This window comes from Diaporthe amygdali, assembly GCF_026229845.1.
Source record: "Diaporthe amygdali strain CAA958 chromosome Unknown NODE_15_length_991109_cov_64_707514, whole genome shotgun sequence".
Taxonomy (NCBI): domain Eukaryota; kingdom Fungi; phylum Ascomycota; class Sordariomycetes; order Diaporthales; family Diaporthaceae; genus Diaporthe; species Diaporthe amygdali.
In genome coordinates this window covers 640,414-667,341 of record NW_026517035.1, presented here as the reverse complement: position 1 = coordinate 667,341, position 26,928 = coordinate 640,414, and the positions used below count along the sequence as shown (strand labels likewise).

The following is a 26,928-nucleotide window of genomic DNA, read 5'->3' as shown; positions in this document are numbered from 1 at the left end:
TACGAAACACTTGGACTGAAACTTCGTTAAGACTTGGTAGTCTACTGAAGTGATTATAATACTCAAATTGCCAATTCATTATGGAGCATGCAGTGCCGGGCCTTATCATATGGGGCGCTGTCGAGGCGTCCGAGCCGGCACCGGCGCAACGAGCCGAGACACCCAACTGGGCCGGTCGGCGGACGCGCCGTTAGCTACATTTAAAGCTACTTTCCCCGCCCGGAATACAAATTACGCGCTGAAAATGCCGGTGGGCATATCTCTGCCCATACGATCGGGAGCAAAAGTGGTTCTTATCTCTGTATAGGCCTGTTTGACTTGAACACTTCGTTTCAATCTGTGTGACGTCTGACACAACCACTTCAATGTTCCAGGTTCATATTTTGGAGGCTGGGCTGTTGCTGTAATTTGGTCACTTTTCTCCGGCGGAAACTTTTACGCTGGCAATTCCGGATCAATAAAGTGTACCGAACCTTCTCATAAACTCACATCCAACCTAGAAGCTTGTTCGTGTTAGTCAGTGACATGCTAGACACCATCATCAAAAATGGTCACATTGTGAGTTTATATCAAAACTCACGTGCACCTGACTATCATAGTGTAGCTGACTGTGGAACAGGTGACTGCCACTGATGTTCTGCCTTTGGGACTAGAAATTGGTATCAAAGACGGCCGAGTAGCATGTCTAGGCTACAGTCTAGACGCCGGTCCTGACACCGCCGTTGTTGATGCTGAAGGAGCGTACATCACTCCAGGGTACGCCTGTTGATTCGTCCATAACATCAGTCTTGAGGCAATTTCTGACAACACATCAAGAGGCGTTGATTCCCACGTCCACATACAACAAGACAACTCTCCCACCGGCGACACCTGGGAATCAGGCTCGCGATCAGCTCTTGCGGGAGGTAATACTACCGTTATAGCCTTCGCCTCACAAAAGCGCCAGGAAGACAGCATCTACCCAGCATTGGAAGCCTACCACAGGAAGGCGACCGGGAACTCCTACTGTGACTATGGTTTTCACGTAATCTTGACGAATCCCACCGAAAAGGTATTGGAAGAAGAACTACCCCAACTAGTCGATAAGGAAGGAATCTCAAGTGTCAAGCTGTATATGACGTACGACCCGATGAAACTCGGCGATGCAGACCTCTTCAACGTGATGATGAGAGCGCGCAGTCTTGGCATCACCACCATGATCCACGCCGAGAACAGCGACATGATCGCCGCAATTACCGCGCGGCTCGCAAAAGCGGGCAACACGGGGACCTTCTTCCACTCGGTGGCTAGGCCGCAGATCGCCGAGACAGAGGCGACATACCGTGCCATCAGCCTGGCAGAGGTGACAGACACTCCGATATTGCTGGTGCACATGTCCGCACCCAGAGCCGTCCAGCACGTTGCCGACGCACAGAGCCGTCTCCTCCCTATACACGCCGAGACGTGCCCGCACTATTTGTACCTCGTCAGTGAAAGGTTACGATCCGGGCCGCAAGATGTCGAAGGCTCGAAGAATATCTGCGCACCACCATTACGGCATGATGCTGGCGATCTAGAAGAAATCTGGAGGAGCGTCGCCAATGGCACGTTCACCACCATCAGTTCAGACCATGCACCTGCTACGTTCGACCACCCGATCGGAAAGAAGGGTAAGGCAATGGATACAGCCTCTGTAGACGAGCATGGTTGTGTTCACTCTGACTTCCGATTCGTGCCGAACGGATTGCCCGGGATTGAGACAAGGTTGCCCCTGGTCTTCAACAGAACATTTGACCCGACTGTTGGGTATCTTTTCCAAGATGACAAGATTCGTATATCGCTGCCTCGATTTGTGGAGTTGACTTCGACAAACCCTGCAAAGCTATACGGCCTGGGGCATTGCAAGGGAAGCCTGATGCCTGGTTTCGATGCAGACTTGGTAATCTGGTATCCGGAGGCAACACTGCCCGCAGAGGCTTCGACGGGATCATTAAATGGTACCCAAGAGGGTGCCGGACCACACAAGGAGGGGAGGAATAGGTTCAAGATCACCAATGATCTGCTTCACCACAGGATTGACTACACGCCGTTTGAGGGCATCGAGGTCCGCAACTGGCCTCGTTGGGTGTTCCTAAGGGGCAAGCTCGTGTGGGATAGGGATGGAAACGGCATGTTAGGTTCGAAGTCAGATGGACTTTTCCTGAGAAGGGCCAGGTCAAGCATCCTGACGGGACAGATGGGAAGGCGAGCGATAGGTATGATGGACGGAGAGCGAAACCACTGGGCGTAGCAACAGGACGTAGTTATCCCAACCGGAAGACCTTGTAGTTCTGACCATCTCTATGCTTGCACATCTTTATGAACCATTTGTGCCCGATGCATAGTTACGCGGCCTTTCTTCAAATTCAGAGATTGGAATGGGTTTACACAGAGAACGATTATCTTCACAGCTTTGGAGCGAGAATCTGCATCTTCATTAGCCATCGCACCGGAAAGGATGCCGTGTTTGTTTAATTGAAGTACTGATTTTAGTTGTTTCCTCCTTTAGCTCCCCTGCAGATATTAACGCTAAACCAAGCGGCCACACGGCGAGGGCGGAGACTTGCTGAAATTAAGGGCCGCGGGACCCCCATGTACATGCAGCTGCCACTGCCTCAAATTGTGATATGACAGAACAGCCGCCGCTTTCTGGCTCCTGAGATGCTTGTCAAGGTTGACCGAATACGACAAGACATGCTGGTGGAATGATTTTCCCCGGCATTTGGGTGTGTGTGGGTCACTCACACCCGGACCCGAGTTGCTGGAACGAGAAACATTTAGGGGAGTTTGTCAATACAAAGTGTCTGCGATGCTCACCAGAGGCTTTTTCGGCCTGATGTAAATCTACACGATCGTGCTTGACTTTTCACGCCGGCGGGTTGCTCGTCATTCTCTCATTCTTCAATTCGCCTCTCATTTTCTATTCAACTCTCATTTTCTTACATTCGCTATGGTTAACCTTCAAAGATCTTTACTCACCTCTTCACTAGTCTTAGGATGTGCATCTGATGCCCTTGCATTCGTTCATCCGGGTCTGCTGGTCACCACATCCGACCTCGACCGGGCCACGTCCAAGATCGACGCAGGCCTGGACCCCTGGCTCAGCAGCTGGGACCTTCTGACCAGCTCGGATTACGCCCAAGCCACTTACACCAACAACGCCGTCGAAGCCATCTACCGCGGCTCCGACGGTGAGCATTCTGCCAACAATGAGCTCCTATGGCACGATGCCGCAGCTGCCTTCATGCTCGCCCTGCGCTGGAAAATCAGCGGCAACGACTCTTACGCGGATGCTGCGGCTTCTATCCTGACCGCCTGGGGCGAGAAGCTCACGACGATCGGTGGGGATATGGACGCATACCTCTGCTCTGGCTTCCAGGGTCACGAGCTGGCAAACGCAGCGGAGCTCCTTCGAGACTATCAGCCCTTCAAAGACGATGGCTTCGACACCTTCACGAATATGATGACCAGCGTGTTCTTGCCCATGAACCTGGCGTTCCTCAACCACGAGCTCCCGGCCGAGCATATCTGGACCCATTACTTTGCGAATTGGGAGCTCGGTAACATGGCCTCCGCTATGGCCATAGCTGTGCTGACCGAGAACTCGACTACCTGGGATTTCGTTGTGGACTATTTCAAGAATGGAGGCGGCAACGGCTGCATCAACCTCGCTGTTTCGAACCTGGTCGAGGAGCCCGGCACTGGAACCATCCTGGGCCAGGGGCAAGAGTCTGGACGGGACCAAGGACACTCGGCACTTGACCAGCAGATGTTAGGTGTCGTTGGTCAGCAGGCCTGGAACCAGGGAGAAGATCTGTTCGCGTACAACAACAGCCGAATTCTCCAAGGGTAAGAACTCATTCCTGCTCATACGTCAAGGCAACCATACTAACTACCTCTCGTCAGAGCCGAGTATTTCGCCCGTTACAATCTGGGCTATGACGTCCCATTTGTCAACTACACCAACTCCATTGTCTTCTACGACCAGGTCAGCAACGCCTCGCGCGGCGCAACCCGCCCAACATGGGAGCTGCTGTATAGTCACTACGTTCAGGTCAAAGGCATGGATGCGCCGTGGACCGAAAAGTACCTCAACTACACCCTGACTGGCTACGGTGGCTTCGAACCCGGGGCTAGCACCTATGGAGAGGGGTCTGGGCATTACGATGGCCTCGGATGGGGCTCGCTGTTATACCACATGGACGATTCCGATGTTGCTGCGAACATCAGAAAGACCAACAGCACGTCGAGTCCCGGAGCTGCTACGACCTCTTCTTCCAGCCTCCCGGTTTCGACATCTACCAACGTTACTTCAAGTGTAGGGGAGAAGTCAACGCAGGCGCACAAGTGTCGTAGACGTCACGGGGCTAGGTAGACACTGATGTCTTCAAGCGACTTGGGTAATAGAACGCCATTCTGTTTAACGAGGAACAGTGTTCTGCCTTTCAATTCGAAGTAAAAATTTAGTTCTGTCAATTTACATATTTTGTACGATACTGTACAATACCATTACTTTCTGGCTGGTACGTCAGTGCCCAGACATAAGTGGTAACCTACTGAATTGCCAAGACACCGTACGCATGAGCCCGTGGGTGTCATGGCATCACCGCTAGTGCATAATCTTGCATCGATTGATGAACTGGAGGGGTGCGTCGATGGCACGTTGATCCAAAAGTCGAATAAATGACATGAAGGAGAGAAGAGTCGACCTTCAAGCTTGAAAACAGGTTCACGACCAAAACTTGCTGCAGGCCCAGGCCCTAGAGCCCCCAGCCAAGGGCCCTAAGCTCATCTTCCGTAAGCCATCTGCATCTTATCTTTCCGAATTCAGACAGTGTGGATGGTATCAACTGTCATCCGCACGTCATCTGTCTTATCAGCCGCAATGAACTCTTCGACCTGACAATTCTCGAGGACGCCGTTCTTTTAAGATATAGAGCTCGATGCCCTACCATTGATTGCTTCACGTTGACTTGGGCTCTGAGAATCCCTCAAGCCTCAAAAGTTTACGAAAACTCTGACTTACAAACATCATTTCGAGACAACCCATCTCACGTGCTCAGTATCTTTGGCTACTGCTATCGTCCTCATACCGTATCCTGCCACAGTAAGCTCGGCTCGTGACTGCAACACTATTTGTGCGCCAGTGACTGTTCCGGACCCGGTGCTGATGGCAAGTGTGTTCAAGGGTAAAGAGGACAGTGAAGGCTTCTTTCTGCCGGTCTGTTGTCTTCAAATTGCTGCTTCTTTCCCGAGGCAGCAATCATGTCTGGCCTAGGACATTCCTTCAAAGGCCTAATCGATGGGTTCTTCGGAATCTGCGACGTTTTTCTTGAGAAGCTCGGAGGTGGCTATTACAGAGCTAAGCCTGGCGACGATCTCGGTCGGCACCATGGTACCAGCACTCACGAGAGCTATCGACACAGGCGGTGATAGACTCGTTCCAGGTCGCTTGGCCGCTTTTGACAATGCAAATGCAGAGTCCTTGTGTGTTGCAAAGAGATGACGGAGGAAACGGAAGGACGTACTTGAGAATGGCTTTGGACACTTACCTGTTTCGCTCTGGTACAAGAAGCCACAGTTCCGGACACGGGCGGAACTCATAATCACTTGGTTGAGAGATGTAATTGAATCATGTCAGACAAAGGCAGAGGCATATATACCCTGGGAGGCGGACATTCGCGGTTTCATCATATAATTCGGAGACTTCTAACTTCCTGTTCCATTTTCTGCCGTCATTCCCTGCATCAAATCATATCCGCCCGCTGGTCTTGCAACGCCGCAACGACGAGTTCAGAGCTTCTATAAAAGTCTAAAACATGGAGGCGCCCACTCTTTGTCAGCAATCATGTGAGTTGTCGGCATTGTTGTTCCCTCACTGGCACCTCCGACTCTTCATTTGTCTCCTAGATAATGCTCCTCAGCGGCTTCCAGTCCCCTTGGCCCTAATCTTGGTATCTAGACGCGCGATTTTGTCTTCCAATCTCTTCTTCCTGTTCTCATTCGGCAAATGGTTCGAAATGCTCTCGGTAAATGTTGGCGGAGCTGACAGCCACGAAACAAGGGCTGGAGAAGGCCCGGATTCGCATTGTCTAAATCAAGTTGACGTCAGTCACATCTCGTGGCTTCAACCACAAGTTTTCCTGGCAAAGTGCTACACTTACGGCGTGTCTCCGCTGACTTGACCAGAAACCTGAGACATCTTGGATAAAATAAGATGAATTTTAATTGCGCAGAATCACACTTTGAAAGCTTCAAATGTTGGGGTCTTTTTCGTGACATGTGACTTTTCCTGTCGTTCTGTAGATACATCCACATTCACTTCGACCTTCTGTCTCGGGGGTGCGCATATTGGATTATTTATATTTCTGCACACATTTCTACGGAACCTTGACTTCTCTGCTTCTCGAAAATGGGCACAACTGGTCCCAAACTCGTTTGCAATTTAGCTACTTCGCCGCAAAAATGGCTAGACGGTTGTGTATAACAACGAAGGAGAGCACTACGGTGCTTTGATGGTGGACGAATCCTTGCAGACCTCTTATTCGCTCGCTTGTTTAGCTGCAGCTTCAGCTCGGGGTACGAAATACTTCCGAGCACAATTGTGCCTTAGCTATATACAATACCTGCTGCCAATCCTCCAAACAGTTGATTTTTGCTCTTTGCCTTGATCAATACATCCCTTTCTATCAATCATAAAAACTTAAATAGCGTGTTTACTTCCCGGTAAAGCAAGGCCAGCTTGCTTTTAATTTCTTCAGTCGTCCCACAAATGGCACTCCAGTCTCCGTCGTCATGACTGCGCACAATCGATGCTAGTCTACCTCCTTTGAGAATTGGACAGTTACGGAGTCTCTTGTATAGACCCCCCCCCCCCGGCCTTGATTGTTACCACCGATTTCGGCCGTCTCTAACTCGCAGACGTGGCACGAGGACTTCCCACTGTCTCAGTCTTCACGCCTGATCCATCCAATAAGCATCCCCTCTTCAGGGCCCTCCGAAAGCCGGCCCGGGTATGAACGCTTGGTTCGATCGCGGACTTGATAACATCGGTCTCCCCCGACTCGACAAGAGCCCGTAGCGCTGCGACTGCGTGGCTGGGATCTACCACTTCGTCTGCCTCATCGTCAAATGAGAATCTCTTTCTCAGTGGTGGCCGATCTTCTTGAGGCTGCTGCGTCTGATGTGACTGCTCGTTACGTGGCGATGGGAGGGGCGCGTTGCAGGTGGCCTGCATTCCGGGACTGTTGGTGCTTTTATGCGAAGTGTGGTCTGCCGAAGGCGACCTGATCTTGGAAACCACGGTCCTTTTTGCGACCGGCCTTGCCTTGTCCTCCTGCCCCTCCCCCTTCTTTTCGCTTTCCATAGACTCGTACCCAGAATCATCAGCCTCGTGCCGAGGAACGGTGATGGCATCGTTCTCGAGAGAGTCGATGGCTCTCTGTAGGTCCTGGTACACCAGTCCGTCGTGGAAGCGCTTCTTGAACTCCAGTGCCATGATCTCGAGATCGAGCTTCATGGCATGGCGGCCCTCGGCGTCAGGGATTTGCGCGAGTGAGGCTAGTACGGAGGAGATTGACTGCAGGAGCGGGTCCCCGGGTTGGATGGCTGTGCGAGCCGCATTGGATCGTTTCCTGCCTGTTTCGTGCTCATCGGAGGCGTTTGTGTCTGCAGGAATCGTCTCGAGGCCTGTGAGAGCGCTGGGCTGCTGTTCCAGCATCAATAACACCAGGGCTTCGTTTTCACCGAAGTCCATTCCTGCCGGGATGAGACTTTCACGCCTGACTCCACTTGGTCTGGCGCGCATGGCAGTGTTCCAATATCCTTCGACATCAATGTTGGTGCGGCAAAGATATGGGTCCCAGAGACTCGGCGCCTCGAGGTGTTCAACACTTTCGGCTGACAATTCTGCTATAGGTTGCGGTTCTGTCGTCTCGGGCACTGTGTCGTGCTCGCCTTCACCTTCGTTCTCTTCCCCCTCCTGCACATCTTCCAGTTGCAGACGAGGACGTCTAACTCCTTCCATATCGGCATATGGAACACCATTCTTGAACGCCAAGTTCTCATACTCGGCGTCGTATTCGGGCAGTGCCCCCGAGCGTCTTCTCGCCCCGTGATCTGAGCCACCAACACTGCCTGTATCTATCTCCTGAGTGCTGGCATTGCAGTGCTCGAAGCTTTCCGGTGACCAATACTGGCGCCGATAGTTGGGATCATTCACTTGATCGACGTTCTCGTGCGTCATGCGCTCCATATACAGCAGCTTGAATTCTTTCGGCTTGCCCAGATCCCCCGGTGTATCGTCTGAGGACTCATCGTCGTGAGACGCCTTTCGCAGCAATTTTCTGGGCTTCTTAAATCGAAGCATCACGTTAACCCAGCCAGGTTTTGGAGCGGGTCTGGTCAGCACACGGGCGGGAACGTCAGCACACTCGTCCAGTGGTGGCGCTGACACCTTAGCAGGCTGCAGTGGCTGGTCTCTTCTCCCGCCGAACATGCGGGAGAGTCGCCGCCTGATTGGGGACTCTGGCTCCGGTGATGTCGTCGGGGAAGCTTCATCATCTGCATCCTCACTGGTGCTCAAATCGAGGCTGGACTGGGGACAGGCATCCTCTGTCGATGCAGATTCTGGCGTATAAGCTATTTTGCTTGTGTCGTTTTCATATTTCAACTGCTGCGTAAACTTGACTTTCAGCGGCGAAGCACCGTTGTAAGTGTGATTCCTCTTGAGGGCTGGCGCAGGCTGGGACGGGGGGCAAGTATCAGGTCCAGATCCATCCAGTTCGTGCAGGCCCGGTGTAACTCTTGGCACAGGAACAGAAAAGTCAGGGAGGTTGTCGCCGAGGACGGTGGCCAAGAGACTTGGATGAGCACTGATGAACTCTACCTCGTTCCTAGGGTGCGTGTAGACGAAGCTGGCCGGTAGCTGTGACTGGTAGACCTCGGCCCGCATCCAGTCGCCCTTCATCTCGTATATCATTACGAGCAGTCCCTGTGTCTGTGCATAGTCCTCGACGTCAATCTTTTCCTTCTTGAGCAGCTTCTTCTTGGCCAGCAGTGCCTCCCGGCATACGGTCAGGGCTTTGTCGAAAAGGTACAGTGACAGGTGGACCAGGGCCATGGAGTGAAGTAAGTTGCAGGTAACAGCATCAGTGGCTGCCTTGTTCTTCGCCAGGCCAGTGATAATAGGCTCTGCCATCTCCCAACGACGCTGGAGAAGATAGCACAGTGCGAGCTGCACCTGCATGTTGCGGAAGCCCTCGTTGTCGGACCTGCTACCGACCTCGCGCTTCATAGCCTCCTGTAGGAACTCGATTGCCTTATCGAAATCACGTTCCTTAATGCGATCTTTTGCAAGCTCCTCCAGACCATCGAGAAAGAGTCGTTCGAACTCGTCGTCGTCGTCTTCATCGTCCTCAGCAGTGGCTGCAGTCACTGATTCCGGTACAATGACGTTTTCTGTTGTCCTAGAGAAGGATAGCGGCCGAGGACTATGTATGGCTGTCGGGCGGCGAGGTGACCGGGATCCTCTTCGCAGCCGAGATGTTTGCTCGCCGGAGGGAGAGAAGCTCGGACTCGTCAGCCCTGACGATAGTGACCTGCGATGGCGGCGCCCCTCACGGACGTATTCTTCCACCCGCTCCCTTCTGAAAGAGGGAAGATCGCCCATGAGGCTCACATCGACATCCGCCCCCGGGTAGGCCTGCCACGGTGCCCCACCACGAGAGCCATCGCGAATTGTGCTGGCCGTCGTGCTTGCGGCGCTGTGGAAGTGCCTTGCCGCCTGGGCCAGGTTCCTGAGGTTCCGGGCCACGCGCGCGTCCGAGTGGTCAGCGGGCCGGTGAGCGAAGCCTCCTACGGGGCGGATGGATGCCCTCAGAGCTTCCTCGATGGATGACTTGAGGCGGTCGAGCTCGAACAGGATCGCCTCCTGCGAAGCGTGGTTCCTCAGCGACAGTGTTACGTTGATCGTCTGGAGCATGGTCTGGAGCGCCCAATTCGATTTGTGCACTTTGTCTCTGAAGGCCGCAAGGTCGCCGCCGTACACATTCAGGTTCACCACGGCCCTCACCCTCCAGGCCCATGCTTTGGACCGCACGGTCTCCCTGATCTTCTGCACAAGCACCCCTAGCGAGTTCAACGTGACGTGGCAGTCGTCCAGTGCAAGCTCGCATTGCTTCCATAGGTCGTCTTCCACCAGCGCTAGGTCAAGCGCATTGCGCCCCTTGAGCGTGCGGTCTATGGCCTCGAGACCCGAGGTCAGGCTTTCAAGCTCATCGCATAGGCCTGTGATACGGGTCTCGGCTCCGCGGCACTGAGTGATAAAGCCGCACAGTGAGCTTGTGATCTAACAATTGGCAAGCAGTTGTTCTTAGTAATATTGCCAACGTATAGGACTTTGGCATCTTGGAATATGCCTAGCCAACTATTGAGGGTGGTAAGATGCACATGGTTTCGGAAAGACTTACGGAGCCAGCAGCCTGGATCAACGTAATCGCGGATGTGGTGATTGAGAGCGGATCCATGTCGAAATCTACCCGCTTCGGGGCTGCCCTTTCTCTCTGTTCCGAGTGCTTGATATGATAGCTTCAAATTCACTAGGGCACGACAACAACAATAGAATCGATCAATCGAAATTGCGACAACAATTGACAGCACGTTCAACGGGAGGTTGGGACATCGAAACATAGATTTGAAACGAAACAATCAAGGTGCCCTCCAAGTCAACTAGCCACGATTCCTCCATTAGCTGGCGACCATGAAAGCCTGATCGTCTCTGACCCCGACTACGCACTCTTGCCCTAGACATGATGCAGGCGTGGGCGGTTTTCGCAGGCACAATGGGGCTGAGCCGATGCACACCGGAAAAGGTGGTGGGCTGAATGCTGGGCTTATCGCTGGGGCTTGGGAGGCCTACAGCTGAATCCTAACAGACATTGGAGCGTCCCTGCATTAGTCGCTCTAAGTGCTGACTTCTCTGCGAAGTATCATTGGAGGCTGAGCAGGAGTGGCTTGAACCGCCAGTCGTCATTTGATTCACCCATAGGAAACAAGCGGATAGGATGTGGAAGTAGAAAAATCGGAAGAAGCAATTCAGGAGAAATCGGTCACGCCGACAACTATTTGGTTGCACTTGTTCCCCGGGCACTCTTGAGCATCGATTTGTTTTCAAAACTGTTAATTAGTACCTCCGCTCGCACCTGCGACTAGGTCAGTGAAATATATGCCAACAAGATGCACAGCAAAGGTTTATAGAACCCCACACGAAGAGTGACAGCGACCTCAAGTAGCAGCTTATGTAATACTCTGTTTTGTAGCCGGTACCTCCTGGTTCTCTTCTCACTAGTGCAATGACATGTCTCAAGCAAACCTGTTGGTGAGCACTAAGTCTTTCAAGAAACTGGAAGACATCTCCTCCAGGTAGGCCAGATGTCCATTTCTCACTGCTTGCCATACCTGCTACATCCTTAGACTCAACTTCAAAGCTTACCCGCCTATCTGATCTTGGCTCCTGACCATGACTCCAAATTCCGACCACATGAGTCTTCGAAACTGTTGGCGAAATGGTCTTGTCAATCTGAAGATTACCAGCGGTTCAGTGGTGAAACAAGTGTATGGTCTTCTATTCAGGTCCTGGATAAACGTCCTTCTACTCTGTGTCCCAGCAGGTATTGCTCTCGGCTTTGTACCTGGCCCGGTAATTGCAGTTCTGGTTGTCAATTTTTTGGCTGCTGTAGGACTACTCGGTCTAGAAGACGCCATTCTCAGAAGTATCACAGCGAGAATCGGCACAAGATATGGGATGCTACTCTACATATCCGCCAGGTACGCGAGCACCAGAGCCCGCGTTTCAGTCACGCTGACGTGCCGAAATAGCAACTTGATGCAAGCAATATCAAGCATCATTTTACTTCTCAGAGGCGAGATTGTTATGATGCAAATGTCATTGATAGGAAACCTACAAGCAAACTTGTTGCTCCTCCCTGCTCTGTCGGTATTTTATGCCACACTTCGACAGAAAAGTATGGTCCATGACATCAGAGTTACCAAGAAGTACACTTTGCTGCTGTTCTTGGTGACCAGCGGATTTATCGCGCCTACGGTGTTCGACAAAGAAACAGATTTGCCAGTGATTTCCACGGCAGGCGTGTCGAGGGGGGTCTCCGTTTTGCTGATGGTCACGTACGGGGCATATCTCTTCTTCCAGTTGTCTACACACAAGGAACTTTTTGGATGCGATCCACCAGTCAAGCAGTATCCCACCCGAGAAATCCACGCTCACGCGCTGAGAGCTGAAGCACACAACGGCGGTTCCGCACCACAACGACAAAGAAGCGAGGCAGTGGAGCTCTCGATCTGGACGGCGTCCGTCATGTTTGTCATAACTACAGCTCTTGTCTATTTCTGCGTCGATTTTGTTGTTAATAGTGTTCTGGAGCTGAGGGAACGCCACAATTCCCCGAGTTTCGGCTTCAGCGGTTACATCCTGATTCCCGTCCTCAATTGTGATGTAGCCGCAGTTGAGCAGGCCGAACGATCAATGAATGCAGTGCTGACATTTACGTTTGACAAATCACTACAGATGGCTTTGTTTTGCTCTCCATTCCTGGTCCTGGTGGCTTGGGGTGCAGGATTTGATGAAGCCAGCCTATCTTTCGACATACTAGCAGTGACAACGCTGTTCACGTCGGTTTACCTGATGAATGCCATTTCTGCCTCGGGGAACTTTAACCTGTCAGTAGATCTTGTACATTGCTTGATATAATTATGCACTTCTTATTCTGCTAGGAAAAAAAATGCTGACTGTGAAACATAAATGCCAGGCTACATGGAATAATGATGATGGCATTGTACGCTGTGTTGTCTCTTGCCGTGTGGTTCTACCCAGTTCAGCCGTATAATTAGGAGGGCAGTGTGCCGACTTAAGCTGAAAATGTCTAGATATCATATCTCTAGGAGAAATAGATTATCAATTACATCTTAGAACGAAGGGGAACAAAACGTTGTGTGGAAGGTGCCCAATCTTCTGAAGCCTCTCATTCGCTCGCCTATTTAGCTGCAGCTTGAGTTAGGGGTACAAGATACTTCTGAGCACAATTGTGCTTTGGCTACATCAAACCACAACTCGTCAGCACGCTTGCAAATTTTGGTGGTGGCACAGATAGAGCGGAGCCCTGGTTGCGCAATACTTACCGTTCTTCCACTGGGACTTGATCTCTTGTTCTTTAAAGTTGCTGAAACAATCCTTCGCTTTTTTCGAGGTTCACACTCTCGTACCGTTCACATTCTCGTGTGGCACGTCTTACAATCCCTGTGCCTCGCTCGTGCAGTTCTGGCTGCCTTGTTGCACCTCCGCAATCAGCTACTGCCTTCTTAAAGACATCTTCCGCGTCCGAATGGGCCGGTGCAGAATACGGAGCAGGCGATACAGACGCATGTCAAGCGCAACCACGAATGCGAAGACTACCACTGTCCCATCAGCAACAAGGCCTTCAAAAACCGGCCTGACAACGTTGAGCCTCACGTCGCCAGGAAGCATCCCGAGTTTCTCACCTCGCTGTATCCTCGGGGAGCCGAATCTGTGAGCCCAAGAGATAAGAGCCTCCAAACCCGACCAGCTCTCGACAGCTCTAATCAGGCTGGGCAAAAGCAGCCTGATCTCGACGAATCCACCATGGCACATGATGACGATGCACCAGTGACCAAGAAAATACGGCATGATGAAGACCCATATCTCGATTTAACAACGTCAAGTGAAGACTCTGGTTACGGAACTATGGTACCAGTGCTTGGGTTCAATGATGAGGAATGTTTCAGTGTTTTTCAGGAATCGTACCTAATTGTACCGAAACTACCTGATAAAGCGCCCGTAAAGGAGGAGTCCCGAGACAAGTATCTCCCACATTGCATTCCCATAGAGGATGTCAGGGGTGAGTAAGACCTGCATGTCTGGACTGTTGGATCATATTAATAGTCAATATGTAGTCTGTAAGAATGATCAAGATGAAGCAGCTATTGAAAGTGAGGCTGTAACGGAAGCGCACTTGACTGGAATTGGCGATGGGCAAGCCATAAGCGGTGGTCTTCCCCATCACATTAAAATACCGCATATGCACGAATCTTCAATTGACGGTCCTTTGAGCCCCCCCACTGAAATTTCGACGCCGGAATCGAGTTCTTTCTGGTTGGCGGAGTACTCAGAAGATGAAGATGAAAAGCTGGATAAAGACCATCCTTTCATGCGATTCAAGGCTTTGTCGGCCGCAAGAGTATTTGAAGCTTTTTGTAGGTGGAAAGAATACCGTTTTGAACAGGATGTTCCTTGCGATGGCGCAGGAAAATCCAATACCGCACCGAATCAAGATAGGGGCAAGGGAAAGGATTTAGCAACAAGGAAACGAACATTGGCGGACCAGTCGGGAAGCAGCAAGGACACCACTGACAAGAGTGGGTCCTCGTCAAGCCAGGCCACCTCCAGCAAACGCAGACGAACCTCTGATCGAAAGTTGACCTTTGCCTGTCCATACACGAAGAAGGACCCGATGTCGTATCGAGATTGCTACAAGTACGTGTTGAGCAGAATTCGAGACGTGAAGCAGCACTTGGCTCGATGTCACCGCAACCCGCCATATTGTCCTCGGTGTATGGGCACATTTGAGACAGAAGAGGAACGTGACGGACACGTTCGAGAGTCTTCTTGCCCGTTACGGCCACCAGTCAAGCTGGACGGGATCACAGAGTCACAAAAACGCCAACTTGCGAAGAAGTCGGCTTCGAATACCTCCGTAGAGGATCAGTGGTTTGCCGTGTTCGACATTCTGTTCCCAGGACACGATCCACGCCCTCGGTCGCCGTACATCGACAGCGAGCTTCTCCAGGATATCACACTCTATCAAGACTTCTTGACAAGTAGCGGGCCACAAATTTTGTCAGATGTCCTTACTCGGCGGGGGGCTATCACTTGGAACCTCCCGAATGAGGAACGGGATCTTGCAGCCTTCCAGCAAACCGTCTTCGAGGAAGGGCTGCGTGCAATATTCGATCAGTGGGTTTCCCGTAGGAGTAACAGTAGTCAAGAGCCGAGCGGGCCTTCAGGGTCAGAGAGCGTTGACCAAGACACTCCGCCATCGTCCTCCACCTCTTTAGAAAGAGTCGTCTCCAATTCAAATGACGCCTCCGGTGTCGCACCTCCCAACATGAGGTTCAGCCTGTCTGGCCGAGGGCCAACCGATACACTCGCCGGTAGCGAGCAAGAGGCTTCGTCAGACCAAATTGTGTTCGATGAAGGCTTGGATGGGATCCTCGATTTTGAGCATGAGGGCGTTGACTTCCAACCAGCGTTGAATTACGACGGTCCGGACGAGGAGCTGATGAGAATGATGTTTGGCACCCACGAGAGCTCTTCGTTTCAGCCGGGTCCAGACTGAGCTTGGGAGCCCAAGGCCGAAGGCGCCGTACATACCCACACCTTGCAGATGTGCTAGTCAGCCCTCGAGATGGCGCGCAAGAGATTATGAATGTTCATGCTGGGGGCTTGTGCAAACGAAGGGATCTTAGACATAGGACCAAGTTGCCCAACTTAAGCATGGGGCAGATGATATTAGATTTCATTCGTCCATGGTTTCTCGTCAATGATCCTCGAAAAGTCCCTTAATCGGCTGTTGCTCTGTTTGTGTTTGCTTTCTCGGGAGACGAATCGAATGTCGCGCCCGGCCTCGGCGTGGTGTCGATAGCCCTTGCCGACGGGCAACGTGAAAGCCGACCCCTCTCCCCTGTCTCAGTACCAGCCGGTAATTCTTCCCGAGAACACCATCCAGCCTAATCGTTGTCGAATCCAAGGGCAAAGGTCTTGAACGACAGGATACTCACGCCATTTTCAATTTCGCGAGGAAGAGGGTCTCGCGGGTCACCCGGACGCGGAGAGGATGTTGCCGTCAGTGACAGGGTCATCTACCCGCCCCATCTCGATCCTCCTCATCAACCCTAACTCGACCGCTTCCATGACTGAAGCCTGTCTTCGAAGCATCTCCGACACGCTCCCGACCCACGTGACAGTTCATGGCTTTACAGCACCCCCGACAGCACCATCCGCCATTGAGGGCCGCGCTGACGCCGTCCTGTCCGCCGCAGACTGCTTCCGGGCATTGCACCCCATCGTCACGGATCCGTCCCAGCCGCACTTCGATGCCTTTCTGGTGGCATGCTTCTCTGCTCACCCGTTGATCGCAATGCTTAGGGAGGAGTTTACACAGCCTTGCATTGGGATCATGGAGGCATCCCTGTACGCGAGCAGGATGTGTGGGGAGAGATTAAGTGTGATCACTACAGGGCAGAGGTCACGGTTCTTGCACGAGGACTCTATAAATACCACCTACGGCTTGGGCAAGTTTTCCGTTGGGTGCGAGGCTGCGGATATTGCTGTGCTAGAGTTGGACTCGAAGCCTAAGGAGGAAGTGTACGCGGGCTTGGCCAGCGCGGCTAAGAGGTTGGTTGAGAGAGGCGCCGACTGTATCTGCCTAGGTTGTGCGGGGATGACGGAGATGAGAGATGTCTGCCAAAAGACCGTCGGCATGGAGGACAGGGAGGTCATGGTCGTGGATGGCGTGGCTGTAGGAGTGCATTTCCTGGCTGGATTAGTGAGCGAAGGATTGGGCACCGCCAAGCGGGGATTGTATCGCGGTTCCGCTGCTGGAAGGGAAAGAAGAGGGCAGAGTTGGATTTAGGTACGATGAAACTTACTTGAAATGAAATACGCCGCGTAAAACTCAATTGCGTTCGCATATTGGAGCTTGGGTGTGTTTGGCGATGATCGTTACATCCTAGGCGCTAATCACCTCAGAGTATTTGGGAATCCAAGGCCAAATATCTGGAGTCCGTGTGAGGATTATGGCCGATGGGATGCTTCCTCGGAACTAAACCTGAGAGAAGCTTAGTCTGTGAGGCACTGGAGACTCGATATTGGTCCTCCTCCAACTTTTTGGTTGATGTGCTTGTATGAATCAGCAGTGAACTAAGCAGAATCTATGCGGCTGGCCGGAATTGCGGCTTTCCCGATCTACGTGCTTCCCTAACCTATTATGTTTGACAGCTCGGCTGGAGAAACCATCCTATAGAGCTGCAGCTCGAACAAATATACCGTTCTCGCCAAGCTCGGTTGCAATTCAAAGCTACTCCAACTCGTCAAAGACGTCCCTCCATATGAGACGTCAAGGGCGTCGCCGGATGTCAGGGCAGGGCACAGGCAGTTTCACTGCAGGATGCTCGGTCTCATCGATCTGGGCCCGTCTGGAAGACATCCAGAAACTCGGGACTATGCACTGCCACCGCTCGCCCTGCCATGACCGTCAGAGGCACGTTCAGGACAGGAGAAATGCTACGGTGACCAGGGAACAACCTGCGTAGATACTGCAGTCGAACACATTGTCATGCTTCTCCGCATCATCGTGTGACACCCTTTGAGTGGTCCCTGTCCCTGGAGACGTCACAGCGAGGACACAGTCAAATGACTGATGTTCATCTCTATCGGACGTTGCTCGGGATTTTTTGACCCAAGCTCGATCGCTCTGCCCAGATGCTGCCCCAAGCTCGAAGCAGACATGTTCATGACAGCCAACAGATATCTGCGGCCTGATACGTTGGCTTTACAACCAACCTACAGCCAACACGCCAGTGTCACGACGGACATAATGAACTTGCCGCACCCTTTTACGAGCCGGGTATATGGAAGCTGCCGCGAGCCGCCAGGCCTAGAGTGAAACCCCCGCATGCTCTTATTGGAGGATAGTCTGGGGTAATTCTGGGGTGCATAAGGCGGGTACCGGGGGTGAAGTGGCCTCAAGCCCCATTGGGTTCCTCTCAGCTATCCGCCCACCTGGCTGAAATGCCAATCCTCCCGCAAGTCTCGGCACCTCTGAACGACCAAGCATGCTAACCTCGCCAACACGAAAAGTCATGCACCCGAGCTGCATTCCCCGCACCTTTTGCCCATCGGCGGGCGCGGGGGCTAAGGGGTGGCTTGGAGTCCGCGTAATGAGGCTCGTTACTGGAACCAGCCAAGTGACAAAGTATCGGAAATCGGTGGCTCGTCAGCATCATGTACATCAACGGCGTAGCACAGCATGAGTCCTCGTCCGGACAATCTTTTGATCTCCAACTCTATAAATCGATCTCGAAGCAACCAATGATCGAGCTGAAGCTTGACCCCGCAAAGCCGGCTCAATGGTGATGCTACGCCATGGACGAGGATTCGCTGCAGCACGCCCAGCATCCCCCGCAAGGGAGTAAACTGGGTATAGCCTGCATTGCATAAGCTGATTCGTCGATCTTACTTTGATAGAGCCATTGAAATCACTGACTAGTACCAAGTACATGTCACCGTTTCACTCAGTGCATCGGCCAGAGCTGTGTAAGTACTACGCGAGACACCTGCCTATCCGATCGCCCAGTGCCACTTATACATCACTTGGCGGTACACGATCGCCTTGATGAATGTACTCGAGACATACAGCATCACTCAAAGCCTTCTCTCTCCTCTCCACATGCCGGCCAGCCGTTGCTGATTCAAGCCTCCCCAACAGAGACAAGGTTTGGACCACTGCAACAGGCTCCCCAGGAGTCCGGGACTAGCTGTCTCAGGCGAGTCCAGACAGCAAGCACAAGGAGCTTATCCCCCATACCTAAAGCTTGAGGTTGCAGATGACCTCGACGACGATAGTCTTCATTGGTGCCCGCAGAGGGCCCAAGGAGGGGACCTGCAACGAAGGAGTGCATTATCAATGGCTGACCGCGTCGACGTTTCTTGGAATTGGAGCTGCAAAGAGCTGCGACGGGCGTTTCTCGGGATCCAAGCTGGGATAGCTATCGATGGGGAAGTTACTTTGACCAACATGATCGATGCCCCCATCAGGGATGAACTCCTGCATCTGTGGGGGAGCTATCACCTTGGGGGGTCTCATTGATATGGTTGACAGCAGCTAGTGAGTCCCTACATAAACCCTCTTAGGACTCTGATATTTTTTCTCTACTTTCTCTCTTTGACCAGGAGCTAATTCTTCCTCGAATTGAAAAAGTCAAATATACTTAAGTCAGCAAACATGGGCGAGTACATCGTCAATCCGTCGTTGAGCACTCTCCCGGAGGAGTTTGATATCATCGTATGTGGTGGTGGAAGTTGCGGTTGTGTGGTGGCCGGCCGGTAGGTCTCCTTCCCAGTGATGACGCCGCAAAGAAAACAGCACGTTAATAATTTTACAGGCTGGCCAACTTGGACCACAACCTGAAGGTGCTGCTCATCGAGGCTGGTGAGAGCAATCTCAACAACCCATGGGTGTACCGGCCGGGTATCTACCCACGAAACATGAAGTTGGACTCAAAAACGGCATCTTTTTATGAGTCTCGTCCGTCCAAGTGGCTCGCTGGCCGAAAGGCGGTGGTGCCATGTGCCCATATCCTCGGTGGTGGGTCATCGATCAACTTTATGATGTATACGCGTGCCTCTGCGTCAGACTACGACGATTTCCAGGCCAAGGGTTGGACAACCAAAGAGCTTCTTCCACTCATGAAGAAGCACGAGACATATCAGCGCCCGTCACATAACCGCAACCTACACGGTTACGAGGGCCCTATCAAGGTCTCGTTTGGAAACTACACATATCCCATTAAGGATGACTTCCTCAGGGCTGTTGAGACCCAGGGTATTCCTGTTGTCGATGATCTTCAAGACCTTGTCACTGCCCACGGCGCTGAGCACTGGCTGAAGTGGATCAACCGCGACACCGGACGTAGGAGTGACAGCGCTCACGCTTATATCCACTCGACTCGAGCCGTTCACTCAAATCTTTACCTTGCTACCAATACAAAGGTCGACAAGGTTATCATCGAGAATGGCCGCGCGGTCGGCGTGAAGACTGTTCCTACAAAGCCATGCGGCGGTATCCGTGATGGCCGCACTTTTAAGGCGAGGAAGCAAATCATTGTGTCCGGCGGCACTCTGTCATCACCGCTCATCCTCCAGCGCTCTGGTATCGGTGACCCCAAGAAGCTCCGGGCTGTTGGTGTAAAGCCTATTGTGGATTTGCCCGGTGTCGGTCTCAACTTCCAGGACCACTATCTCACATTTTCTGTTTATCGTGCGAAGCCTGACACGGAGAGCTTCGACGATTTTGTTCGTGGCGACCCTGACACCCAGAGGAGTAAGTCAATACTTTTTGTCGAACATTGAGCCAATCTGGAGAAAGTAACTTGCTGACCAATTATTGTACAGGGGTTTACGAAGAATGGAACCTGAGAGGCACCGGTCCTCTGGCCACGAACGGCATCGAGGCCGGTGTAAAGATCCGGCCTACGGCCGAAGAACTCAAGGACTTCGAGCGGTGGCCCACTCCCCACTTCAAGGATGGCTGGAAGTCATATTTCGAGAAGAAGCCTGACAAGCCCGTCATGCACTACAGCGTGATCAGCGGATGGTTCGGCGACCACATGCTTATGCCCGCCGGCAAGTTCTTCACCATGTTCCACTTCCTCGAGTACCCGTTCTCGCGTGGTTCTACGCACATCAAGAGCCCTGACCCGTACGAGGCCCCCGACTTCGACACGGGTTTCATGAACGACGAGCGGGACATGGTTCCCATGGTTTGGGGATACATCAAGTCGCGTGAGACGGCTCGACGAATGGACGCCTACGCCGGCGAGGTTGAGGCCATGGTATGTCTCCTTAAATCTTAACCCAACCCCTTGCGTATAGACCCTGACGACATAAATAGCACCCGTTCTTCGACTACGACTCACCCGCGAGGGCCCATGACATGGACCTTCTGACGACCAAGGCCTACGCCCTGCCCGGCAACCTTTCAGCAGGTCTTGGCCACGGCAGCTGGTCCAGCCCACTCACAGAGGCGGAGAAGAAACCCACCATCTCCTACCTCAACTCTCACCACAAGGAGGTCCGTGACGAGCTCCAGTACACCAGCAAGGATATCGAGGCCGTCGAGGAGTGGGTCAAGCGCCATGTCGAGAGTACCTGGCACAGTCTGGGCACTTGCTCGATGGCTCCTAAGGAGGGTAACAGCATCGTCAAGCACGGCGTGCTCGACGAGCGCCTCAACGTACACGGCGTCCAGGGCCTGAAGGTTGCTGATCTTTCGATCTGCCCTGACAATGTCGGCTGTAAGTTCCACTGATATAATTTGTTGGACATGAACGATACGCTAATACGCACACAGGCAACACATATTCGACTGCCCTTCTTATCGGAGAGAAGTGTGCCGTTCTCACGGGTGAGGACTTGGGCTACTCTGGCTCCGCTCTGGACATGAAGGTTCCCGAGTACAACGTTCCCGGTGAACTGAAGCACCCGCTTCGCCTGTAAAAGTACAATTTGGTTTTGAAAGGGGCCGAGGCTGGCTTTTGACGAATTTGTCCAATTTCTTTGATGACGAGGTAATGGTATCAGCCAAAGGATCAGATTGATTTGCAATCGAGTCGCACTCGATGCCATGCTCGAGTCCTTCTGAAGTGGCAGTCCAGATTTTTCGTACGAGTCTTCAAGACTCTTTATAGTCAAAAAATGGTACTCACTCATTACAGTATAATTTGATTGATGAATACGAAGCAGTCTGTGTCGGACCTGCGGGTTGAAGCGAATTTCTACACTGGGGGCTTTCAACTGAGCACTGCAATTACGTCTCTAGCTCTAGTATCACTGTAGTGATCAAATCGTAGGTAATTAATTAGAGGGACAGGTCTTTTGACGCTTCCGTTCTTGTCGTCTGGAGAACAAGGAGGCGTAGAACAACTACCGTCTCCTGTCATAAGGCGAAGGTGGTCCAGGCGGCCCATCGTATCCCGAACGTGTCCGAGGTCTCGAGGGTCGTGGCGGTTCAAGTATTGGCGGGGCAGTTCCTCGAGGAGACAATTGGACAACTCTAGTGAACTGACCCTGCCTCCATCCCTCACCATTGTAACGCAGCTCAGGCCCCGCCCTTGAGGGGGGGCGGCTCTGCCTCACCTCGGAGACATGGACTCTCGGATCTCTCTCATCCGGACGGCGCTGTGACTTTGGGCCAGTCGTTGAGCTGCTGGACTCTGATGACTCGTAGACATTATAGTTTTCCGCCGTAGGCCTCCTTCGCATGCCAAGTGGAACAGGGCCCCGGCTGCCAGCCCTTCCACTCGTCGTGGCTCCACCGCCTCCTCCTCCGCCATCGAACCGCGGACTCGCGATGTCCTCAGGACCGTCCCCGCCATCCCGCAGCTGTTTCAACATCATGCGCATGCATGTGACCTCCCGTTCCATTCTTCGTAACATTACTCGCTGGACCTCGTCCGCCAGCTTCACGACGTCGGACTTGTTCTGCCACCAGATGAACCGATGCGTAAAGTCACACCGATAGAAAGCCGACCAATCCGCGAAACTCCCAGACTCTCCGTGCAGCTCGATATCCTCTCGCAAGGTCTTCTCGTCCACCAAGTCCTTCTCGACCCACACGTCCCCGTTCCGTATAGCCTCTGCCCTCGTCCCACTCGACACCAGGAACGGCCGCTCGAGGCTCTTAAACTGCCTCCACAGGTCCCGGACCGTCTGGTAGTGCAAGCCCAGCGTCTGCTCCGAGTAATTCAGCGCATATGTATGCATGCCGCCCCGGAGGTTCCCGCTGCTCGGCCGCGGGCTGAGGCCGTTGCGGCTCGAGCTGCGTGCACGCCCGGCATGGGCGGGGTGCAGTGACCGCTGGCGACCCTCGCGCATCTGGGCCTTCTTGTTGCGGAGCTCGCGCGTCTGCTGCCGCAATGCCTCACGCTCCTCCAGCAGTTGCGCTCGCAGGTTGCCCAGAGCATCTCGGATCTCGATCGGTGCGCTGCGAATGGTGGCTATGAAGTTGGCATAGAGGGCGAGGAGGTTGAGGACTGTGATGATGAAAGATATTATGCCTATGACGAAGGAGACGTATGAAAGAGTGGCTGGGAATGATGCTCCGGACGAGTTATCCATGGTTGCGTTTGACGTTATCACCGCCGCTCGAGCGATGTAACGACGCCTCGAGTGGAGAGAGAGAGAGAGAGAGAGAGAGACTATTGAAGGTTGTAACGAATGACACTCGGGGAAGCCCGAATGATTCAATCGTCCGTTACGCACGTACGTGTAGGTCTTTTGTTGATTCCTCCCATCTCTCGGCTTGTGATGTTTCAGAGAGGGCTTTGTCGTCAACCTCGCGGTGCGGATGACTATCTGACCTAATTTGATGTGTGACCCGCTTACAGCAGTAGTTGATATTGTTATGATGACGTTGGGCTGTTAGTCGCGATACTAGTAATTCGTCATGAGACGAGCAGGGCACTAACCCTGTGAGATGCATGGAGCTGGGGTCGAGGTTTAGGGGACCTAGATGTTGCCAACAGATCCCGTACCCAGAGTTTTGACACACCTCAGGGATAATTGGCCTTCATAACAGCAGAGGCCAAGCTCGCAAAACAAAATTTGAGACTGTAAGAGGAGCCTGAGGCCCGATATTGGGCAGCGAAGTGGGACACCTCGGAAGTGAGCATGAATGTTATTACTGTCGACGGGAGTTGACATCGTGGCTTGGCACAGGGAATCGGCCCAATTCATGCAAGCTGGCAAGCCGGTCAAAAGCTTACTGCTGTAGTGGAGGAGATACGCTATGATAAGGGCCACAACACACTTCCATCAGGCATGATGCTGGTCCTGCGAAGCGGAAGTTTGGTCGACCTGGGAACCGGATCGGCAACGCCAGATTGTTGTGACAACATGCGCTTCGACTCAATGCGGGCATGTCAGAAGTCAGTAGCTATGTGAGTTCATTGGGCGCGGAAGTTCCTAGAGTATGCCGTTCATGAATGTGTGTGTGCAGCGAGGACGGCAATAATATGTCGTGGAAGACCAAACTGACCTGGAACAAGATGCTGTCGGGTAAATCGAATGGCGGTACGCATTGCGCCGAAATTTGGACTGTGATCCACTCACGGATATTTCAATAAGGGCTTGTCGAAATGTTACAAGGGGTGAATTCATGCGCCTTCAAAAACTCGACAATTACAGCATTTCCCGTAAAGAACTGCTGAGCGAGTTGCGATGTAATGCTGGTTATGGACCAATTTGCACAGAATTGCTCAGAGGACAAATAGGTGACGTATGTGCGCCTTCTGATCACCTCTGAGCTGTCGCAACTGGGGTACTATTCTCGGACGAGGCTACCTATCATTCTTGCCGCTGTGGTTGGGGTCGAAATTTTGCGCCGCCGTTTGAAAACATCACGAAGTATTCTGATGACTTAGCTTCTATCTCGGCCGTCGGTCGTCGCGTTTGCTTCTCAAATAGCGACGGCCAAGTTAAGCTACCTCTCACCGATGCCGGTTAGAATGCCCAGAAAAAGCGATGTGTAGCTTGCGGGGACATACAGTATCTCCGCTAGCAGCTGGGCAATTCGCATGTTGGAGATCTGGCTGGGCCGGCGAGACCGTCCGGGCGTAGGCTTACTTCCCCGCAACTTCACATCCGGAATTTTGAATTTCCGGCCTCGCTATCGCGAGATCGATACGAGCATCACTTGCAGTGACTATCTCAGATTGTTCTCTCCATAGACTTGTTGGATAAAAGGAAATAATATCCAGAGAACGAGGCCCTAAGTCGACGGCACAAGTTCGTACCATCTCTCCTCGGTGCGGATTGGAGCTAAATCGACACCAGCTGCTCTGCTGGCCGCCTTCAAATCAAACACTTGCTGATTACATTGCCACCATGAGTGACTCATCACACATCCAGCATACCGATGTCCTGATCTGCGGCTCTGGGTCCGCCGGGCTGACAGCAGCCCTCTGGCTCGCGAAGTACGGTGTCGCCTCCCGTGTCCTTGAGCGCCGCAACGGTCCGCTAGTTAAGGGACAAGCTGATGGAGTCCAGTGCCGCACAGTCGAGATATTCGAAAGCTTCGGTCTGTCAGATCAACTTCTCCGAGAGTCATATCATGTGCTAGAGCTTGCCTTCTGGGCCCCGGACGAGGGGACTGCTTTGAGCGATGGTGAAAAAGGGGGCATAAAGTGGTCTCATTACGCGCCTGATACGGAACCCGGTTTAAGCCACCAACCTCATGTGATTCTCAACCAGGCTCGCATCAATGAGATGATCACGAGAGAGATGCTGAGATGTGGCGGCGCAGAAATCGACTATGGATACGATGTGAAAACGGTACACGTCGACAACGAGACGTCGAAAGACCCGGATTCGTATCCAGTGACGGTTACAGCCTTGAAAGATGGAGTCGAACAGATATTTAGGGCCAAATATGCTTTGGGTTGCGACGGAGCGCATTCCGCTGTTCGCAAAGCTCTGGGCTTTAAAATGCTCGGCGATTCCACAGACGCGATTTGGGGGGTCATGGATCTTTACCCTCGAACCACGTTTCCGGATATCCGCAAGAAAGCTGTGATACAATCAGTGAGCGGCAACTTGATCATCATTCCTCGCGAGGGCGACTCTCTTGTTAGGTTTTACATCGAACTGCCATCGGATACTGTTGCCAGCCGAGTCACATTGGAAGACTTGCAGCAGCGAGTCAAATTAATCTTCCGCCCATACGATATGGATATCGCAGAGACGACGTGGTGGTCTGCATACCAAATTGGACAGAGACTCGCGGATAACTTCCACGAGCAATACAGAGTCTTCCTGACCGGCGATGCGTGCCACACGCACAGCCCAAAGGCAGGCCAGGGGATGAACGTCAGCTTGCAGGATGGATACAACATCGGGTGGAAACTTGGTTCTTATCTTACTGGGCAGGCGAATCAAGAACTGATCAAGACGTATGTCAGCGAGCGGCAGCAGACTGCAGCAGAATTGATCGAATTTGATCGCATGTGGAGCAAAATCTTCAAGTCCGGAGTCAACGGCGCTGGAGCAGACTATGTGCGAGATCAGTTCGTTAAAGCCGGAAGATACACCGCTGGCCAGGCATACAAGTACAGCAAGTCCATAATTACATGGCCTACTGGGAGGAATGAAAAGACGAACGGCGTACCCGTTGCTCAGCAGAAGTCGGAATTGGTCGTGGGGATGCGCTTCCCCAGTGCGCAAGTTGTGAGGTACAGTGATGCAAAAGTGCACCAACTCTTGAGCGTGCTGCGGTCGGATCGACGATGGAAGGTCGTCGTGTTCGCTGGGGACATCCAACAGGAGGAAACAAGAAATCGTCTAGACGAAGTTGCTTCAAGCCTTGAGTCCACAGTCAGCGCTTTCACGGGCAGAGATAGAGACGCGGACAGTGTCATTGAGTGCCTACTAGTGCTCGAGACAAGAAGAACGGGGATTGAGTCACACCACATCCCGAAGGTTTTCAAGCCTTTCACAGGGAAACATATGATACAAAGTGAGCCATGGGGAATTGGTTTAGGAAAGTAAATACTGACTTGCGTAGGTTTACACAAGGTATTTGTGGACGACGAAAGTTACAACTCTGGGCACGGCCGCGCCTTTGATACGATTGGCGTTGACCACGAATCAATCACTATTGTTGTGGTTCGGCCCGACCAATGTAAGTTCACCGCACGTTCTTGGGATTTAAGCGAATAGCTGGCTAACATTTCTCACAGATGTCTCGACGATTGTTCAAGATCATGAAGTCGGAACCCTGCAGGCATTCTTCGAAGGCTTCTTGATAGCACGGGCTTAGCCCACAACCCGCACAGAGAGCGCAGAGGACTTCATTGTCTCCATCTGCTAGCAGTATCCAAGCTAACGGAGCCGTCCAACCCCTTTCTCTCTACGCCTTCACGTCGTCACGAGCATATCTATTTCGTTGAGTGAGCCACCAAGACGACATATACGCAAGCAATTACCACCAATCACACATGAGAGACCCTCTGTGACGAGTTGGGATGGATTGTGGGCGGAAACTC

The 26,928-nt window shown here is 52.5% G+C and overlaps 7 protein-coding genes across 7 annotated transcripts; 5 read left to right on the top strand and 2 right to left on the bottom strand.

Annotated features, from left to right (window-relative positions):
- Positions 1–80: 80 nt before the first annotated feature.
- On the top strand, positions 81–4,393 carry J7T55_009941 (uncharacterized protein; the record flags this gene model as incomplete). Its single annotated transcript, XM_053143907.1, has 6 exons — positions 81–189; positions 518–558; positions 620–756; positions 817–2,156; positions 3,015–3,867; positions 3,925–4,393. 6 exons carry the CDS (start codon positions 81–83, stop codon positions 4,391–4,393), a joined length of 2,949 nt encoding a protein of 982 aa, XP_052993459.1.
- A 2,535-nt stretch (positions 4,394–6,928) lies between these two features.
- Positions 6,929–10,544, bottom strand: J7T55_009940 (uncharacterized protein; the record flags this gene model as incomplete). Its single annotated transcript, XM_053143906.1, has 2 exons — positions 6,929–10,333; positions 10,488–10,544. 2 exons carry the CDS (start codon positions 10,542–10,544, stop codon positions 6,929–6,931), a joined length of 3,462 nt encoding a protein of 1,153 aa, XP_052993458.1.
- A 1,499-nt stretch (positions 10,545–12,043) lies between these two features.
- J7T55_009939 (uncharacterized protein) lies at positions 12,044–15,446 on the top strand (the record flags this gene model as incomplete). The annotated part of the gene is made up of 4 exons (XM_053143905.1): positions 12,044–12,753; positions 13,399–13,600; positions 13,673–13,949; positions 14,356–15,446. 4 exons carry the CDS (start codon positions 12,044–12,046, stop codon positions 15,444–15,446), a joined length of 2,280 nt encoding a protein of 759 aa, XP_052993457.1.
- Positions 15,447–16,019: 573 nt separating this feature from the next.
- Positions 16,020–16,742, top strand: J7T55_009938 (uncharacterized protein; the record flags this gene model as incomplete). The annotated part of the gene is made up of 1 exon (XM_053143904.1): positions 16,020–16,742. The coding sequence occupies one exon, from the start codon at positions 16,020–16,022 to the stop codon at positions 16,740–16,742; it is 723 nt and encodes a 240-aa protein (XP_052993456.1).
- Positions 16,743–19,112: 2,370 nt separating this feature from the next.
- On the top strand, positions 19,113–21,385 carry J7T55_009937 (alcohol oxidase; the record flags this gene model as incomplete). The annotated part of the gene is made up of 5 exons (XM_053143903.1): positions 19,113–19,213; positions 19,273–20,210; positions 20,282–20,721; positions 20,781–21,183; positions 21,240–21,385. The coding sequence occupies 5 exons, from the start codon at positions 19,113–19,115 to the stop codon at positions 21,383–21,385; spliced, it is 2,028 nt and encodes a 675-aa protein (XP_052993455.1).
- Positions 21,386–21,811: 426 nt separating this feature from the next.
- On the bottom strand, positions 21,812–23,005 carry J7T55_009936 (uncharacterized protein; the record flags this gene model as incomplete). The annotated part of the gene is made up of 1 exon (XM_053143902.1): positions 21,812–23,005. The coding sequence occupies one exon, from the start codon at positions 23,003–23,005 to the stop codon at positions 21,812–21,814; it is 1,194 nt and encodes a 397-aa protein (XP_052993454.1).
- Positions 23,006–24,772: 1,767 nt separating this feature from the next.
- J7T55_009935 (FAD binding domain-containing protein) lies at positions 24,773–26,702 on the top strand (the record flags this gene model as incomplete). Its single annotated transcript, XM_053143901.1, has 3 exons — positions 24,773–26,399; positions 26,448–26,564; positions 26,623–26,702. The coding sequence occupies 3 exons, from the start codon at positions 24,773–24,775 to the stop codon at positions 26,700–26,702; spliced, it is 1,824 nt and encodes a 607-aa protein (XP_052993453.1).
- Between the last annotated feature and the right edge of the window lie 226 nt (positions 26,703–26,928).